The following is a 20,846-nucleotide window of genomic DNA, read 5'->3' as shown; positions in this document are numbered from 1 at the left end:
CAGAGCTGCCGGTAATGACTGGAACAAGCAGCTACCAATTGGGTGTGGTGATGTTCGAGATGCCATCTTAGCGTGTGGTTATAGGCTCATCGATGGTTTTGAGAAGGTTGAGACCTTCTCTCAGCTGGTCTCATTAGGGTTGGCACTCTCTTGAGCTAGATTTACCTATGTGGTTTTTGTAAATAGTGATTAAATTAATTTCTTGTCATTCACCGTGTGCATGTATGCTACTGATGTCCATTGTAAAAACTTTGTGGTATGATTTGAGTAGATCGTAATTGGTACATATTCAGTTACCTTAGCTGTTTTGCATCCTTTAATTTGGTGTCTTGTGTTCAGCACTTTTTTAATTTCCTATTAATTTTTATCGTAGCAATGCTTGCTGATAAATCTGCTAGCTATTAGAATTAGCTATGTAGCAATGCTTGCTGATAAATCTGCTAGCTATTAGAATTAGCTAAAGGGTACCGCGAAACTTACCTACTGTGCCATAGAAGAACTCACCCGCTTCACTGTGCCATAGTATAATTCACCTGCTTCACTGTGCCATAGTATATTTTTAGAGACAGTTCTTATATCTACCATTATTCTATATTTGTTTAAATACTATTTTTCCCTACTTTAAGCAAAAATGATGCAATGAGAATGGCTTACTTTTATTTCATGTTATCAAACATCCAGTTTGCTTTTTAGTTAGGGTTTAATTCAGGTTTCATTTCTTTGAATTTTGTGCAGTCATTCATTCACCCCGTAACCTTCACATCTCTGCCCATAGTCTAACGATATAGCTGTATCAATTATTGGCAGTATGTCATTGCTGTGCGCGTTAAAGCTAGCCTCTGCTCGCCCATGCTGCTCCATGGTTATATTTACCTAGAACATCGTTTCATCATGTTGTACTTTACTTGATGTTTGTTTGATGATTCTGCAGATTTTTATGTGCTGATTTGCTATAGACTTCTATTTTCTGTGTAGATCTCATTGCTCCCTAATGGCTTCTTAATATTCCAAATGAGCATATATTGCATGTGTGTAATCTTTGAATATTATCTTTAAATTCTATTCTTGACCTTTATATGTATTCTTGATATTTTTTTCTATTTAGAATAAATAATAGTCATATCACTTTTGTAATCAATTGTTTGTTGCAACTTCAGTCCAGCCAGCTCGAGGGAATCCAGTTTTCTGTGGAATTGACGGAACGAGATATGGATATGAGTTGGTTATAGCTTTGATTAAATTCTGTGTTAATGATAGTTTCATCATACGCTTGACTATACACAGACTCTATCATAGCAGCGCCTAGCACCATCTCCTCAACTTCATTTGCCTGCAAAATTTAGGTTTGACATAAGGGCCATTTTTGAATCATTTACTTTTGAAAATAACAACATTATGACCCACTTGTAACTGGAGCATCGCATACAATAGGGAGATGACTCGTCGGATTTGTAATGGATTAGCTAGCGGCTGCTACATAAGGAATAATGCAGCAGGTATGGGATTTGCACTGTAAGAGCTAGTGGGGTGGCCAGCAAAAAATATATCTAGTTGTACACGATATCTAGTACATGTAGTTCCATTTCCTCTTGTACATGAAAAATAAAAACTAAGGTACGGCATTTAAATAATAATTATAAATCGTAACTGTAAATAATAACAATAATAGTGTTATGAAGTGGTAGATGATAAAGAGCACACCATTTATTTACATGAGAACATGGCTCGCACATTTACTCCATAGGCTTAATATTATAGCAGTAGTAAGTTGCTCTAATATACGGTATATAACTTGTGGTTTCGTGATGGCTCTTGTAAAGAGTTCTATACCAGCTCACAAATGTGAGAGATTACCAGGAACTAAACAATGCTGCATTAGGACTAAGTTGGCAGCATACCAAGGCAGAGCACTGACCTGCAGCCATTAAAAAACCTAACCTTATAGCTCATTGAAAGCCTTTTCATTGCTGTTCACATGTTCATAGCTGTTCACAAGTGCACTGCTTCAGGCATTCTAATGCCAGATTCAGCTTTTATTGCTGTTCAACATGATTTTCCAGTGCTGCTCATCCTGACTCCACAAGTTACAACCCCAAACTTGCCAGGGATTCTACTGCCTAAAAGGCAAAAACTAGCTTCTATTTTGCCGACATTGCTGAGTCGCCAATTGCTGAAATTTTACACTATGCTGCCGACCAGATGGCATGCTGCAAAGACCAGACGGATGTACACTTGCTGACACATCGTACGGACATTAAAATGATGCCCATCTGCTGACACATCGTATGAATACCATCATCATAGCCGACCCAGACTTGCCAGTTGTTAAAAGCAATGAAATACCCCAGAAACCCGAGCTAAGAGGAAATCTATCCCTCATGCATCAGACTGGCTCATTTGCAGAGTCCATGCATGTCAGTTAATTAGCTTTTTCTACCCTACACAAACATTTTCATGCTTTGTGTCCTTTGCCCTCTTATTTCCTTCACCTCCACACACTTGAAAATTACCTATCATATCAAACATTATCTTTCCAGAGATAATTTTTGTGCAACAACAGCTGGTATCCCAATACGTACCCGCTGTTTTAACAAAAGGCTACGCCAGTCTGGCAAATCAACATGAAACTGATAAAAACAAAAAATAAGTATACATTTACCACGCTGAGGTCTTTCAGTCTAAAGTTTTCTTAGTTGCAAAGTGTCTGCAAGCTACTAGTGGCTTGCAGATTTCCTGCTGCATGAAGTTAATTGCTTGAGCTAGCAATATGCAGCTATGTATAGCTACTGCCATTTGCATAGGACACCCACCATAACAACCTGGCTAAATGTGTATATACACGACTTACACTGAGCTTTGTATTTGCATGGCCCCCGGTGTACACTTTCATCTGTCTGAGTTTTTCAAGGCTGGGAGGCTTGATAAAGACCACCAGAGGCTTGATCTTGGCACACCTCAATATTGTCAGAGTCTGTGAATTAAGCGGAGCATGTCATACTAGAAGTGCTGGCAACATCAGCCAGGCTTAAGCTTCTGATACCTCAAAAACTGAAATCTATTTGAATTGATCTACTTTTCAACACGAGATAGAAAAACTATAGAGGCCAGACAAGCATATATCCTGCCACGAATAGACATTGCGCAAACAGCATGGTCAGTTGAGAAAGTTTATAGCGCAATCAACTCTTAGACTGAATCTACTGATTGAAACAATAATTACAAACACAAAATCAATAAGCCGAAATAGAATTATAGAAACATACTAGTTGAATGCACGGCGTTTCATGGGTAATAAAAACAGCTTATAAACATTGAATTATCTTACTTACTACATTACCTTTACATTACATTACCTGCAACTATTTATAAGCTTTTTTATTACTCGTGCAATGCTGTGCATACAGCTAATGAGACAGTGAGTCCATCGTGTGATGCAAGGTCATTATGCGTATTTTTAACCGATGTAATGAATATTTTCAATATTATTGATCACTATATTCAGTTGAAGGTGTAGTTTAATGGGTAAGCTCGACACCTTTAGAACAGTAGGTTACAAGATCGAATCCTCTGCGAAGTGGATTTTTTGTTATTCAAACTTAATTGCGAGAACTGGACAGATGAACGCTCACATTTATATATATAAGGTAGCTGAATGCCCGGCATTGCTCAGGTAACAACGAAAGTTTTTGTAATAAAAATTCATTTTTATTTAACATATAATAACAGTTACCATTCTAACTTTCAAACTTCGAAGCATTAAAAGTGTTTTGTGCAGTTCAAATTAATTAAGAGAAAAAATGAAACAACTGCAAAGGTTTTTAAACTTTTTCAAACAACTAACTTTTAAATTTCATATCATGAAAAAAGTGTTTTGTGTAGTTGAAATAAATTAATAGAAAAAATTAAATAACTGTGAAAGTGCTTAAATGTAAATGTGAAATATCAGCAAGTAATGGCTAAACAAAGTCTGTTTTGCTACGATTACAATGAAAAATTATTTGGTATAAAATTATAGGATATTAATTTGTTTCAGTGTTGTCATCGCGAGGCGAAAATGTTGTATAGAGTGGTATAGAAACCCATAGTAATTACCTAATGCAAACACCCCCTGGTAAAAATCATCAAAATTTTATATATGTACTGTACATAATAAAAGTTAGTAACAAACCATATGTTAACTTTAGTAACTATAGTTACCTACAGTAACTTTAGTGTATTTGTAACATTACATTATGTGCTGTACATACCGCAGGGAGTTCTTCCTTTCGAGACAGACATACAACATAAACGTGGAATTTAATTTAAATGAATTTAGTTTACTAAACACGTACTTAAAACTAAGTTTTAGTATGTATTTTACTAAACTTAAACTTTTTCATAGGCTAAAATTTTATCACTTATCTGTTTGCAGTTTCGTTTTTGTTATAAAATAACAAATAACACTGAACTGAGATAGCGAGCATCATATCGCTTTCATGCGTTGTGGGAGGAATTTCGGCAAATAGCATATTGGCATTTTTGTTATTTCGTCATAATCAGTACATCGACTGCCAAATTTTAGCTTCAAGAGAATTTTTTGTTGATAACGTATGGTGGAAAAAGTTGAAAAGATCTCTTCCTCAAATGGCGCTGACGAAAAATACCTCGTGTTCCATATAGTGAGGCAAACAAAATTGTATAACAAGTGCATCGTAACTCGAGGGTACACTGTATTAATTAATAAAAAAAAGTGCTCATTTAGTGTGTGCAATCGCGAAAAGGATAAGCAGTACATGAAAAGAGCAATGAGTGTGATATGAACTGGTGATATGGACTGGTGATATGAACTGGTGATATGGACTGTGTGATATGGACTGGTGATATGGACTGTGTGATATGGACTGGTGATATGAACTGGTGATATGAACTGGTGATATGGACTGGTGATATGGACTGGTGATATGGACTGGTGATATGGACTGGTGATATGGACTGGTGATATGGACTGGTGATATGGACTGGTGATATGAACTGGTGATATGAACTGTGTGATATGAACTGGTGATATGAACTGGTGATATGGACTGGTGATATGGACTGGTGATATGGACTGGTGATATGGACTGGTGATATGGACTGTGTGATATGGACTGGTGATATGAACTGTGTGATATGAACTGGTGATATGAACTGGTGATATGAACTGGTGATATGAACTGGTGATATGAACTGGTGATATGGACTGGTGATATGAACTGGTGATATGGACTGGTGATATGAACTGGTGATATGAACTGTGTGATATGAACTGGTGATATGAACTGGTGATATGGACTGGTGATATGGACTGGTGATATGGACTGGTGATATGGACTGGTGATATGGACTGTGTGATATGGACTGGTGATATGAACTGTGTGATATGAACTGGTGATATGAACTGGTGATATGAACTGGTGATATGAACTGGTGATATGAACTGGTGATATGAACTGGTGATATGGACTGGTGATATGAACTGGTGATATGGACTGGTGATATGAACTGGTGATATGAACTGTGTGATATGAACTGGTGATATGAACTGGTGATATGGACTGGTGATATGGACTGGTGATATGGACTGGTGATATGGACTGGTGATATGGACTGTGTGATATGGACTGGTGATATGAACTGTGTGATATGAACTGGTGATATGAACTGGTGATATGAACTGGTGATATGAACTGGTGATATGGACTGGTGATATGAACTGGTGATATGGACTGGTGATATGAACTGGTGATATGAACTGTGTGATATGAACTGGTGATATGAACTGGTGATATGGACTGGTGATATGGACTGGTGATATGGACTGGTGATATGGACTGGTGATATGGACTGGTGATATGAACTGGTGATATGAACTGTGTGATATGAACTGGTGATATGAACTGGTGATATGGACTGGTGATATGGACTGGTGATATGGACTGGTGATATGGACTGGTGATATGGACTGTGTGATATGGACTGGTGATATGAACTGTGTGATATGAACTGGTGATATGAACTGGTGATATGAACTGTGTGATATGAACTGTGTGATATGAACTGGTGATATGGACTGGTGATATGAACTGGTGATATGGACTGGTGATATGAACTGGTGATATGAACTGTGTGATATGAACTGGTGATATGAACTGGTGATATGGACTGGTGATATGGACTGGTGATATGGACTGGTGATATGGACTGTGTGAAAAGATGATATGGACTCAAGGACTTGTAATTTAAATGTCGTGATTTGAAATCTAGTACGCAGGTAATAAATCTAGTACACAGGTAATCTTACATTGCTAACTATTATTGCTATAAATGTAACTGGACAGGCAAACAACAGACAAACATTGATAATTTATATACGTATATGTATGCCTAGTTTCCATGAGTTGAGAAAAGCTATGCATGCACATTTATACTCCAACTAAAAGTGTACGTTTAAAAAAGCTTACATATTTGCCAAAACCAACCTGTGGCTGACACACGAGCACGCAAGTGTGTCCAGTTTCCATAGCTTCATGAACACTATCAATAGTGATTCCATAGAGATGGCCTTTGTATTCTCCAAACTCTAGCAGCCTGCATAAAAACATTTTAACTTTTTCTGATGTTCATGATAGAGAGAAAATGACAGAACAATGACGAGTTACATGCAATACAGCACATAGGATTTGTGACTTTGTAAAGACTATGGTATGTTATTGGTAGGCATCGGTTTAGCGCATATGTAGACACAAACATAACATAGGGAGGTTTTCTTGCTTGTCTACAACAAATATAATAACAATCTCACTTTTGTTTTTGCAGTAGACTATCCATTTGCAACTTTGATATAAAAATGAAGTCCTTGCCATCTGTTTCTAACAGCTTTTTTGGTCTTGATGTCACTACAAGACATAACATTAATATAGAAATCTAGTGCAATGCACAGAGCATCTCTGATTGCATTATTGTTCTGCATCAGTAACATACAACGATGTGAACACAAGAGAACAGGCACCTGGGACAGGAGATATATATTCCTGGTTGTCTTTCACTAACTTCTGTTTCAAGCCATGTGTTCCGACATGCTTTGGACCTGTGAAGAGTAGTATGGTTTATGGATGGTGATTAATATACAACATCAGTAAATATACTCAAACGCATTTCTATGACTGTATAGTGTCAGCTATGTATCATACTAGCTGTATGTAATTTCTCAGATGTTTTTATTATCATATGTATTTTAAAAGAAATGGCAACTATAAATGATCGTCAAATAAGCAAAACATATTCTACCGGTGGGGTGCTGGGTGCACAGCATTTAACTATTATAGCTTGAGGTGGTTGATATTATAGTGGCTATACACACAGTCTAGACATTCAGCTAGTTTGGTCAACTCATAACAACATGGTTGATGGGCATATGATGCCGTGTCAGAGGAGTAGTACTCTCTAATAATCTGATTAGCCAGGTCAGTTTGTCACGCTAACTTCAAATGAATAGAATTCTGTTCTCGTTTCCTTTCAGACACTGTTCCAAGGAATCTGTTACCGGTATGCTGTATCGTACACCTAGCTAACAATTAACCAGGTTACCTGCACAGCTACAGCAGAAAGACCATTGTTGCCATAGTATGAAAGAGCTATGGAACATACGCACCGAGAATAACTAGCGGTCTCTTTCTTCCGATGGGAGGCTTGTAGAGCTGCACTTCCTCATAAACGGTTTTCCATTGCAAACATTTTGGCTTGCCGTCATGTTCGGCTGTATTTGCAGATATCAAAAAGCAATAAACTATATAAGCAATAGATCGCCTGCTGACCTTAGCAAATGAAAATACCTATCATAGCAAAACAGGTGAAAGACATTATAGAAGACTGTGGTAAAGTGAATCTGTTAGTTTAGATTTAGGAAGTTGAATAGTCCAGCTGAGTAGTCACTGATTTTTCCATCCCTTAAAGCCATTTGTGTAAAATCTTGCATCTCTTTTTCTGTCTGAGTGGTACTGCTAATATACTACTAATATTATTATTACTATATACAGCATTACCTGATATACTAAAGACACATCCTACATATAGAGTTGATGTATCTTTCAAGTACCCACAACTCCAGTATTTTATTCAGTACTTGGTATATTTGCCTCATTACAACAGTAGAATTTTGTGCGATCTAATACTAAAGACGTAAGGTAAGGCCCGGGTTTGATTATTACAGTCGATGAACACAACTGAGGATGTGTCGATGGTAATGTCAAGAGAAATACTGGGTGTTGCTATTTATACCAATATTCTATTTGAAACTGCGCCAACTAGCCCAGAAAGAAACCATCGACAACTGCATGTCCAGACCTAGCATGGCTGGCTGCAGTCAAGAGCAATAAACTGCTCTTCCATGTAGAAGGAAAGATGAGTCTTACATGTTGGTTTGAAAGTTATACCGGGTACATGAAATCACCTATATTTTAAGTTCCGACTCAAACAGACCTAGCAAATGAGGGTTAGAAGGGCAGAAGATTGCTTCCAGAGATCTGATAGGTGAGAAGCATTTGAAGTGCTTCTTTGTTGTTCGCTGTTTTAGCTCTATGTTACTTTTATTGCTTGTGATGACTGTAAATTAAGCCAGCAGTTATATGTCAACAGTTATATGTCAACAGTCACATGTCAACAGTTATATGTCAACAGTTATATGTCAACAGTTATATGTTAACAGTTATATGTCAACAGTTATATGTCAATAGTTATATGTCAACAGTTATATGTCAACAGTTATATGTCAACTGTCACATGTCAACAGTCACATGTCAACAGTTATCTGTCAACGGTTATATGTCAACGGTTATATGTCAACGGTTATATGTCAACGGTTATATGTCAACGGTTATATGTCAACGGTTATATGTCAACGGTTATATGTCAACGGTTATATGTCAACGGTTATATGTCAACGGTTATATGTCAACATTCATATGTCAAAAATCATGTGTCAACAGTCATATGTCAACAGTCAAATGTCAACAGTCATATGTCAACAGTCATATGTCAACAGTCAAATGTCAACAGTCATATGTCAACAGTTATATGTCAACAGTCAATGTGATGAAAATAAAATCTTTTGTTAATTGCAAATGATGTAAAAGAGCTCATTTTTACAGTTAGCACCTTTGCCAACTCAAGATTGATTACTACCTTATGAGTTTTCAAAAAGCACTTCGGAAACAAAAACCAAAAGTGCCAGTATCTGAACAATCTGAAGGAATATTTATGTATATGTTAGTTATGTCCTTCACAGCAATTTAAGGTAGATCTATGCTTCTCCTATAGTCTCAGCTTCAAATGTTGTGTAAATAAGAAACCATAATATAACGGTTTTCCGTAGGACTAAACACAGATGCTATCATTCTTTATATGTACCTAAACATAATCAACATATCTTCATGCACAGGTTGCGAGTAAATATTATGAGGATAGCTCTGCTTTGAAAGTTTCCTTTCTGGTTTTGTAGGAAATTTTGTACTATTATTATTATTGCACACCAAAACAAGATGAAAGTGCTGATTCAAAAACTTAATATTGTTATCAACTTCATTACCCAAAGAGAGGACAACTTCTGCTCAATACCAGAACTAGTAATATCATTTGAGTTTTAAATTGGCCAGAAAAGTAGGCTCTTCTGATCTACATTGTAGATACAATGTGAATTACTACTAACTTCATATACAAATATAAACAAGCATGCATCTACCAAGTCTAGGAAGAAAAAATAGAGAACACAATATAGTACCTTCATCAATCGTGGAAAACTCTATGTTACCTACAAATAACAATGAATTGTATCAATAAAAATAAAGCAACAAGTAAGTGGCTTGTAAAACATCACTAGTGTGGCATGCTAAATCTTACATGCAGCATTGAACAGGCATGGTACTTACCGTCTGTAATAACTGTATTGAACAGGGTTAATACTTACCATATAAATTAACTGTATTGAACAGGGTTAATACTTACCATATATATTAACTGGATTGAACAGGCATAATACTTACCATCTATAATAGTTGCCTGACATTTTGTCTTCCTATGCTTTTTCACTTTTCGCTGAAGTCGTGGACTTAGAAGACTTCCTAAAAATGCAACGTACACACAATCATGGACAATGAAATCACTAAAAATTTTAAAAAGACTATAAAAAATATTTGTCATTCAGTTCGCTGTTTAACGATTTAAAAACAGCCAGAATACATACATGCATTTTTCTGAGTAACCTAAACGTTTTTGTGCCTACAAAAGTCTTTTGCCAGAAATAGAATCTCGATCTAGGATTACTGAGAATGATTGTCTCAAAAAGGTTCCAGATATCATATGCTATCATATGCTATCATATGATATCATATGCTATCTATCATCAGTCTACCAACTCCTCAGATCACTTACTTACCCATACTTTGAGAAACTCCTGTGAGTGGAGGAGAAATCTTTCTTGGTAAGCTTGGACTACCAGGAGCTCCTCTGCCCGCTGAGCTATTGTACATTTCCGTTGACCTTCTGTGTAAAAGTGTAGCATGAAAATTTAGCCTTAGATTACATTATACCAACAGATTAGTACAAAATCATCCTAAAGTCTTTAATGTACAAAGATACTAAATGGACCTTAACAGTTGTGTACATTTGGCTACACAGGGCACTATTCAAGCAGAATAATGCATCACCTGATTTGCAGAGTTCTACTGGGAATCAAACCAGTTTTGCTGGATTGGTCGTAAAAAAGCCTAGCCTGCCACCAGAGCGGATCATCCGTATTAAGTATCTCAAGGATATCACCGCTGACGAATGAGAGGCCTGCTGCCTGACAGGGTATAAGCAGGTCTGCTGAAGGGTCATAGGAGAAGCGGGCTCTTATCTTCACCTACAGACATAATGATGTTGCTCACCAACCTTGGTGGTCTGGCGCTGCAGCTGGTCAGAGAGCTTTAGTAACTTTTTAAATTATTGTTTTTATGATGCAAGTCAAGTTAAATAGCTCTCCAAAGCCTGTTAGTAATATACACAGTCTTACACATGCTGAACTACCTTTATAGCAACCAATGTAGTCCTGACACAAATAGAAGTGACTGCTGGCTAGTCATTGACACTTGAGCACGCTGTGGTGACTTGTATGTAATTGTAAACCCTTGGGTTAAAAATCATATAAACTGGGCAGAGTGGTAGATGAGACACCTTCACCTTCGAGAATAAATCTAGCGTAGCTTTTTGTAATTTTACCTTATCTTTGGGGAGTGTTTCATCTATGAAGTCTGGGATGAGCTTGAGGCTTATCATGCCATCACAAGAGTTCTATAAATAGCAACATCTGCTGCTCAGTAGATGCCGTTCTTTACTAGTCTACGCTTATTTCCCAGTTAGAATGATGCTCAATAATACAAAATGTTCAGGAAACTCTTGCAGGTCTGTTTATTAGCCGATTACTAGCAGCCAGTCTTAGCTAACATAAAATGAATCCAACCTCCTGTTGCATTCACATAATTTTAGCCTCAATGCATTAGTTAGATTTTTTTAAATATGTCCAAACAAAGCAAACAGTAACACTGCCCACAGAAGCTTCTAGAACTGCAAAGTAAAGACTCTTCAAGCTCCACTGTTTTATCCTTAGTAATACCTTTAATTATACTCACTGAAATGCAAATAAAACACGTTGATGAACTGCTAAGCAAAAATAGTATGTACTTACATTTTAAGTTTCAGGACAAAACATTCAGAACGACTGGTATTTTAATGCAAACATAACTTAATTATAGTTCAATTATACTGAAGTTTCACAAACACCTGGAAGTGCCTTCAAAACCTGGTCCTGGTGTTTTGTTCACTACCCAAAGCAAAGACTGTTTTAGAAATTTTTTAAAAACACAAAGCAGTTTCGTATAGCCATGCTTAAAGGTGCTAAACATGAAAACATGTGCATAACTTCAGTACCAGTATATGTACAACCTCTTCTATAGGTCTTCCTCTGACAGGTATTCCATTGACCTCATGCACTTCATCACCAACCTGTACCAAACCTGAAATTTCCACAGCGTAATGGCTACTCCAGCATTAACTATAGCAGGGGACAATGCTTACATCTGTAACGACTCATCTCTTTGAAAATAATTGTCGTTTTTTAATTTTAACATTCATATGTATTTTTCTGAGTTCATTGAGTAACATTTTTAAATGACAGGCAACAAATTTGCTAAATAATATGTTGGCTAAACACTACTTAGCAACATCATGTGATGGATCATGTGATGGATCATGTGATGGATCATGTGAACCTTGAGCCAAAGCATACAAGTGTGTTTTGGGGCATAATTAACGTGTAATGTGTTTAATTAATTTATCATGAGGGGTCATAAGACATCTAGAGGAGTGGCATAGTGGTTTGTATATTTGCACAAAAACCAATATATGTACATGTATATGTATTATTAAGCCAATGGAAGCAAATGTCTGTCTTGAATATTTAAAAGAAATGTTCACCTACATGTTAATCTCAGTTTGAGAAGGCTTCGGATGCTGAAATACTCTTATGTAAAACACTCTATATCATAACAAGAAAAGGTTTTGGCCTAAATGATGTTCAATGCTACTAATACCCTATGCTACTACTAGCTACTGCAACTACTAGCTAATGCTAATACTAGCTAATGCTACTACTAGCTAATGCTACTACTAGCTAATGCTACCACTAGCTAATGCTACTACTAGCTAATGCTACTACTAGCTAATGCCACTGCTAGCTAATGCCACTTCTAGCTAATGCCACTACTAGCTAATGCTACTACTAGCTAATGCTACTACTAGCAAATGCTACTACTAGCTAATGCTACCACTAGCCAATGCTACTACTAGCTAATGCTACTACTAGCTAATGCTACTACTAGCTAATGCTACCACTAGCTAATGCTACTACTAGCTAATGCTACTACTAGCTAATGCTACTACTAGCTAATGCTATTGCTAGCTAATAGTACTACTAGCTAATGCCACTACTAGCTAATGCTACTACTAGCTAATGCTACCACTAGCTAATGCCACTGCTAGCTAATGCCACTACTAGTTAATGCTACTACTAGCTAATGCTACCACTAGCTAATGCCACTGCTAGCTAATGCTACTACTAGCTAATGCTACTACTAGCTAATGCTACTACTAGCTAATGCTATTGCTAGCTAATAGTACTACTAGCTAATGCCACTACTAGCTAATGCTACTACTAGCTAATGCTACCACTAGCTAATGCTACTACTAGCAAATGCTACTACTAGCTAATGCTACCACTAGCCAATGCTACTACTAGCTAATGCTACTACTAGCTAATGCTACTACTAGCTAATGCTACCACTAGCTAATGCTACTACTAGCTAATGCTACTACTAGCTAATGCTACTACTAGCTAATGCTATTGCTAGCTAATAGTACTACTAGCTAATGCCACTACTAGCTAATGCTACTACTAGCTAATGCTACCACTAGCTAATGCCACTGCTAGCTAATGCCACTACTAGTTAATGCTACTACTAGTTAATGCTACCACTAGCTATTGCCACTACTAGCTAATGCTACCACTAGCTAATGCCACTACTAGCTAATGCCACTACTAGCTAATGCTACTACTAGCTAATGCTAGCGATAGTTCCCACTCTAACAAATACAAGTTAATATGTGCCCAGTATATGGACATAATGAACTTAGTTTTCTCACCACTGCGCTCAGCAGGACCACCAACGAATACTCGAGCGACACATATCACGCCATCAGAATCTCTATTCTTTATGGTCACCCCCTGCACAAGAGCATGTTCATTTCACTGACATCGATAGTGTCTAAAACTTGATAACACTTTGCCATTTATTAACTTTTAAAACAAAACAACGAGTTTTTAAAACTGTAATAAGCAGCCTTTTTGTTGTTGGTTGATTTAAACCAAATGATAATTTTGATTTATTTTCCTCGGCTTCCCAAATGGGCAACACTCAGTTGGCTCTAAACTGTTACAGCTGACTACATATTACAACGAAAGTCTGCATCATACAAATTCAAATAGCTAGGTAGTCTTCAATCTCTAGATCAGCTGACATGGTTAAACATGGTAAAATGAGATGCTGTAATAGCAGTATAACTTCTTTCATACTAATAGAGACAAACACAAAGGAAGATCTGAATTATTTAGCAAAAAACGGTTAACGACAATTAGGCTTATTATCAAGGTACTTGACTAGACTTGAGCGATGAAAGACAAGGGTCTGATTGCTACTAATAAATAACTATACATAATTATTTTCTGGATGCATTAGTAATCTGAATTAAAATAAGCTGTTTTTCAAATATTGCCTTTTTTAATATAAAAATTGATGTCACGCTTTTAGTATGATATCTCAATATATACAAACAGGGCTGTGCCCAAATCAGCTGTCTGCTGAATGTGACAGCCTAAGCAATTGAAACAAATCTTTGGTGATTTGAATTAATTTTACACTGAATTAGATGGACAGATGCAAAAGTGATTTGAGAGTTAATGTGCAAATTAAATGAAGTGATTTAGGATTTGACAAACAAGTCGAATTATTAAGGAATATGTTTCCATGTATCTGTTTTAAGGATTATATTATCAGTTATAAAACTAAGCTAAAAATTAGTGCGACTACTTCACCCTAAGGTGTATTGTGAAATTACTGTTAAGGAAAGTTGGTATTACATTTACACGTACTACAATATGAAAAAGCCCCGAGCAGTGGTGAAAATCAAAAATTTTTTAGGTTGTAAACAGATAGCTGAAATTCTTGTTTGTAAAATAGCAAAATGGCAAACTGCAGGAAAGTCTAGTTTTTGTATCCAACTGCTAGTTCTTCTTAACCCTCATTAAGTTAAGCTTTTTCATCTTTTTGTATGATAACAAATTTCTGTGGATTAATAGCCCATAATTTAATTATAACAATAGAAATATATAATATTCATCATAAATTATTGTAGTACCATTGTGCAATTGAATAATGGAGGGGAAAAACTGACAATCACCTAGCGTACCACGAACACTGCTATGCTTATTATATGTTTCTGTACTTGAAGATTCGTCAAATATTTCCAAATCATAACTTAATGATTAAGGATTTGAACTGTGTCCATAAGGTGGGTAATTTGATAGATATGATTTGACATGCATTGGCAATTTGATTTTAGTCAGATCCATTTTGAACTAATTGGATCTGGATTTCAAACAGTGAAAAAACGTAGTTTTGACACTACCTTAGATATAGGACCAGTTCTAAATAATAAAAACTTGCTACTCAACATAAAATCTTCTATCATGTTTAAATTGTGAAAGCCTTCACATTGAAAGGCCATTGAGAGTGAGAGCCTTTTCTACTATACAATGCTAGCTCCAAAAGATTACATTATTAAGCGCTATACAAATTGTTAAAGCGAATCTGCTTCAATGATAACGTGACCAAAGTGTTCTGTAGTTGATATACTTTGTGCGAGTAACACGGCATGTTGTAACCGAAGACCTTGTGACTTGAATTTAAGTTCCCATAGCCAGATTAGAGCCTTCCTATACGTACAAGGATTGCTGTTCTTATCAAGAATTAGAAATACAGACAAAAGGAGAACACCTTGCGCAGCCAGCTGGCATGACTGTTTACTTTTATTAAAACTAATACAAAGGACTACGAAAGTGTTGAAATGAACTTTATTTGCTGTAGTCTAAAAATTCGGCTTGTATCACATTATGAAATAAAAACCACAATTTATAACACTTTAATACAGATGATAACTTACCAATGGCTCATCATTTCTCAAAAGTCTCACAATTTTCACAGCTCTGTCATTGTCATCACACTGAGGAAGAATGTCTGGAAGAGCTGGCAGGTATTCCTGGTTGGCTACTCTGTCATGTACATCAAACAAGGCCTGTCAATAGTACAGGCAAGAACCTCTTGACCCACTAAAATTTTACTTTTTTAATTGAACATCTATCTATATGATATATGTTAGTGTAAGTAAAGTACTTGTTCATACTATCTATAACAGACTATATATGTTAGTGTAAATAGAGTACTTGTTCATACTATCTATAACAGACTATATATGTTAGTGTAAATAGAGTACTTGTTCATACTATCTATAACAGACTATACATGTTAGTTTAAGTAGAGTACTTGTTCATACTATCTATAACAGACTATACATGTTAGTTTAAGTAGAGTACTTGTTCATACTATCTATAACAGACTATATATGTTAGTGTAAGTAGAGTACTTGTTCATACTATCTATAACAGACTATACATGTTAGTGTAAATAGAGTACTTGTTCATACTATCTATAACAGACTATACATGTTAGTGTAAGTAGAGTACTTGTTCATACTATCTATAACAGACTATATATGTTAGTGTAAATAGAGTACTTGTTCATACTATCTATAACAGACTATACATGTTAGTGTAAGTAGAGTACTTGTTCATACTATCTATAACAGACTATATATGTTAGTGTAAATAGAGTACTTGTTCATACTATCTATAACAGACTATATATGTTAGTGTAAATAGAGTACTTGTTCATACTATCTATAACAGACTATACATGTTAGTGTAAATAGAGTACTTGTTCATACTATCTATAACAGACTATACATGTTAGTGTAAATAGAGTACTTGTTCATACTATCTATAACAGACTATTTATGTTAGTGTAAGTAGAGTACTTGTTCATACTATCTATAACAGACTATACATGTTAGTGTAAATGGAGTACTTGTTCATACTATCTATAACAGACTATACATGTTAGTGTAAATGGAGTACTTGTTCATACTATCTATAACAGACTATATATGTTAGTGTAAATAGAGTACTTGTTCATACTATCTATAACAGCTGATGGCCTTATGTCAAACAAACTTCTTTTGCATTTCGTCCTTAAAATTTAACAAATAATCACTTTATAGTTACTGCAGTGATTAAGTTTTCCAAAAACCTGTGAGAAAAAAGCAAAGCATAAAACCAGCATCAGAATAATCCTCATATACATGTAGATTGACCAAAGCTGTGTTTGTCCAACTCTCAAAGTGGAAACACCTTATTGTAAGGCATAAGATTTTAAAGTTTCACCGTTCACTAGAGCTTGTTCTTAACACTGATAGTCTAAGTAAGTGACTACCACCCGCTCTCTCGTAGCATATATATGAGTATATTACTACGAAGTGTCAGTATAGGTAATATAGACAAGTGGAGAAACGACATAATATGAAATGAATGACGCATGTGTGACTCAGTCGCTGATCAATAGGAGATTAGTGCGCTGTTCAAAGGAATCAATAGCAGAGAAACAGTGACAGCTGAGCAGCTGCTTAATGAAGTTAATTACTCGCTTGCTTCTCATTTAACTTTGGCACACAATAGCGGGCAAATACACGCATTACGAGCTAGAATTACCCTTTTGAGATGGTTTCCATAATAGATATCGACTCGTAAATCCAGTTTTTGGTATTCTTACTATTACTGCTTCATTCTAAAGACAATGCTCGACGAATGAGCGATGCTGAATAATGCTCGTCTCAAAAGACTCAAGCGTACCACATATTTATTAGCAGAATGAGGCTACAAACACTGCTTTTGTTGACTGGTGTTTGAATGTTAATATAATATTTATTATTATTAATATATTGAATATTTAAACTTCAGTATTAATATCTATAAATTAAAAAAGATATACGTACTTATACACTAAAGGAGATGTTAACACATGAATAGTTGCTGACAAAAAGTGAAACTCACAATTAACGCTTTTAGCCTAAAATCAACGCTTTTAGGCTCAAATTATTTTTGCAACAGTGTAATTTAATGTTTTAAAAAGTCAATCACGAGTATCTTATCTTATCTTATCACGTCGCATCTTATCTTATCACGTCGCATCTTATCTTATCACGTCGCATATGATTACAATTCTCAGGTTCTAAGCCTTTTAACGAAATAAACAGGCCTTTGTTTGTCAAATGCGTGTAAAATAGTTAAAAACTTGCTAAAAAAAGGTAAGATGTTATCTAAATAAAATAATGCGGTCCTATTCTGTAATGTGATATCAGCCAAGAGAAATGACCAGAGCCAGTATGCCATGTATCTGAGTGAGGAACCATTTAAAGAGTCACCAATGCCATTGAGTGGCAAAGTTCTTCACAGGAAGTATATATAAGTAGAAACCTACCCTGATGCTTGGATGAGACATGATATTCAGTAGCTCTTTGGCCTCATCTACCAGATAGAACTTGTTCCTATATTCTTCATAGACCTGTAGCAAGTGCTATGGTTTAAGATGTGATTGCATCATTGAAGTCATTCAAATGAACTTAAGACCTATATAAGCCTGAAACATCAGCTACAACTTGATGTCATATTTGTCTATGTAGACTAGCCCTGGCCAGAGATGTAAGCTTTTGAATGAGATCATTTTTTGAAATGCTCAGATTCAAGCGAGTGCTTTATTTGTGACGTGTATAGTGATACATGTGAAAAGGGTCTGTGAGCGCTAAATATAAGATCTCTTCTTTAGCCAATCAACAGCACAAAATTTTTATATAGGTCATAATAAATGTTATTGCTAGTAAAATGCATTGTCTGTGATATCAAAGATTCCTGTCATTAGGATCTCATCGTGCCATAAGAAGTTTCACGGCAGTACATAACTAGGGACTGGACTCGATATTTTATACCGCCGAAGTTATTTTCCCTCATTGATTCTGTCGCTAAGATATCGAGGCAAAAAATTTCTAATGAGCAGATCCACATCAGAATAGCTGAGACAATTTTGAAGATAATAGTTTTATTCCTGTATCAATTGGGGCAAAAAACCAGCCCATGCCAACTCCATATCATCCAGAGAAAATCCACAGATTTGTAAAGAAAAACTGATAACATTCGGCAGGCTGAAAATTTAGAACAAAAGCCTGTAGCATACAAAGAAAGATTTTAAAGTATTATGCCAGATTGCGGTGTGACTAAAGGAAAGACCGTAGCATATACATGGAAACAAATCAATAGAGATAAACACGCATTAGTGGAACCCCAATTCATGGACAAATGTTCTGCATTGTAAGGAGAAATTAGCTGCAATTAAACTATTCACCCTTATCAGCATGGCTAGGGGAGACAGGGGCGGATAAACAGACAGCTCCCAGGCTTTGAAAAGCACACTTACCAAGGATTAGCTATGATAATGACTGCTTTCAAAATATGCAATAGCTACTTGTGCTATCTTCATCGAGGCAAAGATAATTATCTGATTTTATAATTAAATTTTACACTGATATCAGTTGATTATCTACTAACTAAACCTATGATAGAAGCTGTAGGCATATTAACTTTGCTCAGTGTAATGTTTTAGTTTTAATGTAAGGGATTACGTTATATTTTAAAGCCCCATCTGTAATGACTAATAGCAAAGAGGTCAACTATGTTAACTATTTGAAGGTTCTGGGACATATTCAGTTGAGGTGGTATCTGTATGAGCCTATGAGAGGCCTTATCTATTACTGCGCTTCTGCATTTATAGTCTGATATAAGTTATTAATATATTAACCATCTTCATAAAATGTTCAGATTTGTAACTTACTTTGCCGTGAGAAACATCCGTAGCTGACAATAGAATGTTGCTGCTTAAACTGAAATTCTAGTGTCCGACAAAAATGGAGTTGCCCGACACTCTCGAGATACCTGAAGCACTTTTGTGCAAACAAGACACTTACCAAAGCAGCTAGCTCATACGAATGCTGAGTATATGGAACATGCCCGACTCGCTTTAGTTGTCTAATTCTATCTTCGACTCTGTTGACTGTTAGAAGTGTAACATCTGGTTCAGGCAGAACAAAGGAGTCCATGCAAGGCATTCAGCGCTATTAAATGATATAACAAAGTCAGAGCAGACACGCTCCCCAGAACTACCACATGCTAAAGTGAACCATATTAGCACATTTCTCTTAGCGATACCAAATAGGCTAGAGGAGCAAGACAACTCAGAGAGATTAATAAGAATTTACTTAGAAAAGCTTTTATCTCATGAGCTCTTCAACAGAATGCTCACATTCTCTGAGCATTCTTCCATCAATCCTTGAAGGCGCATTAAAATCATGTGTAATAAATGATAGCTTTGTCCCTACTCGCTGTGAGCTGACACTTCACTCGCAGAAATATGTTTAAGGTATTTTATTTATCTGAATGGATTAGGTGATGCTGGTCTATAAAACAGTCTATACACTGGCTGAAATCTAATAACAGAACGCATCTAGTGTATGTATTTATAACACTGGATCTAAAGACTCCGGTCCCCTATGACTGTTGTCCTTACCAATACATATGGGTCTTCTTGACAAGATGTAACTTCACACATAGAGCAAAGACATACCTCCATGAATAGAGACAAGACATACCTCCATGAATAGAGACAGGACACCTCCATGAATAGAGACAAGACATACCTCCATGAATAGAGGCAAGACATACCTTCATGAATAGAGACAAGACATACCTCCATGAATAGAGACAGGACACCTCCATGAATAGAGACAAGACATACCTCCATGAATAGAGACAAGACATACCTCTATGAATAGAGACAGAACAATCCACTATGAATGGAGACGAGACGACCCAACATGAATAGAGCATAAAATGTACAAATGTAACCCTACTATAAAATAGCAGTGCGAACACAGAGATAATTGTACATAAGACTCTTACAGTCAGTGCGACTTTTTAGTATCCCGTTCTGCACTCATCGCTTACATCCCTTCAGTCTCTA

At 36.1% G+C, this 20,846-nt stretch overlaps 3 protein-coding genes across 6 annotated transcripts in view; 1 reads left to right on the top strand and 2 right to left on the bottom strand.

The window, feature by feature from the left end:
* LOC137392106 (uncharacterized) overlaps positions 1 to 1,125 on the top strand; it is a 19,276-nt gene extending 18,151 nt beyond the window's left edge. For all 3 annotated transcript variants that reach the window (XM_068079008.1, XM_068079571.1, XM_068080363.1), the window contains one exon: positions 4 to 1,125. In XM_068079008.1, coding sequence (XP_067935109.1) covers positions 4 to 154 — 151 coding nt within the window. In that variant the 3' untranslated portion in view covers positions 155 to 1,125. The remainder of the gene's footprint in view (positions 1 to 3) is intronic.
* On the bottom strand, positions 1,119 to 20,846 carry LOC137390685 (MAGUK p55 subfamily member 7-like). Of its 2 annotated transcripts, XM_068077272.1 has the most exons (16): positions 20,786 to 20,846; positions 19,795 to 19,941; positions 18,258 to 18,341; positions 15,829 to 15,960; positions 13,753 to 13,834; positions 11,983 to 12,068; positions 11,275 to 11,346; positions 10,722 to 10,918; positions 10,451 to 10,557; positions 10,062 to 10,136; positions 7,673 to 7,771; positions 7,031 to 7,108; positions 6,824 to 6,917; positions 6,501 to 6,609; positions 2,849 to 2,971; positions 1,119 to 1,330 (listed from the first exon to the last, which is right to left on the bottom strand). In XM_068077272.1, exons 2-16 carry the CDS (start codon positions 19,933 to 19,935, stop codon positions 1,154 to 1,156), a joined length of 1,656 nt encoding a protein of 551 aa, XP_067933373.1. In that variant the 5' UTR covers positions 19,936 to 19,941; positions 20,786 to 20,846; the 3' UTR covers positions 1,119 to 1,153. The 2 variants fall into 2 exon arrangements, with proteins under 2 accessions (XP_067933373.1, XP_067934106.1); XM_068078005.1 differs by lacking the exons at positions 11,983 to 12,068; positions 13,753 to 13,834 and adding an exon at positions 9,797 to 9,826 and having other exon boundaries at positions 7,673 to 7,777; positions 10,059 to 10,136.
* On the bottom strand, positions 4,734 to 6,378 carry LOC137410597 (uncharacterized). The gene is made up of 5 exons (XM_068096044.1): positions 6,366 to 6,378; positions 5,684 to 5,747; positions 5,552 to 5,628; positions 5,275 to 5,365; positions 4,734 to 5,115 (listed from the first exon to the last, which is right to left on the bottom strand). The coding sequence occupies exons 1-5, from the start codon at positions 6,376 to 6,378 to the stop codon at positions 4,734 to 4,736; spliced, it is 627 nt and encodes a 208-aa protein (XP_067952145.1).

Source organism: Watersipora subatra, chromosome 1, assembly GCF_963576615.1.
Source record: "Watersipora subatra chromosome 1, tzWatSuba1.1, whole genome shotgun sequence".
Classification (NCBI taxonomy): Eukaryota; Metazoa; Bryozoa; class Gymnolaemata; order Cheilostomatida; family Watersiporidae; genus Watersipora; species Watersipora subatra.
Note: the sequence above shows the minus strand (reverse complement) of the source record. Positions and strands in the feature narration are given on the sequence as shown.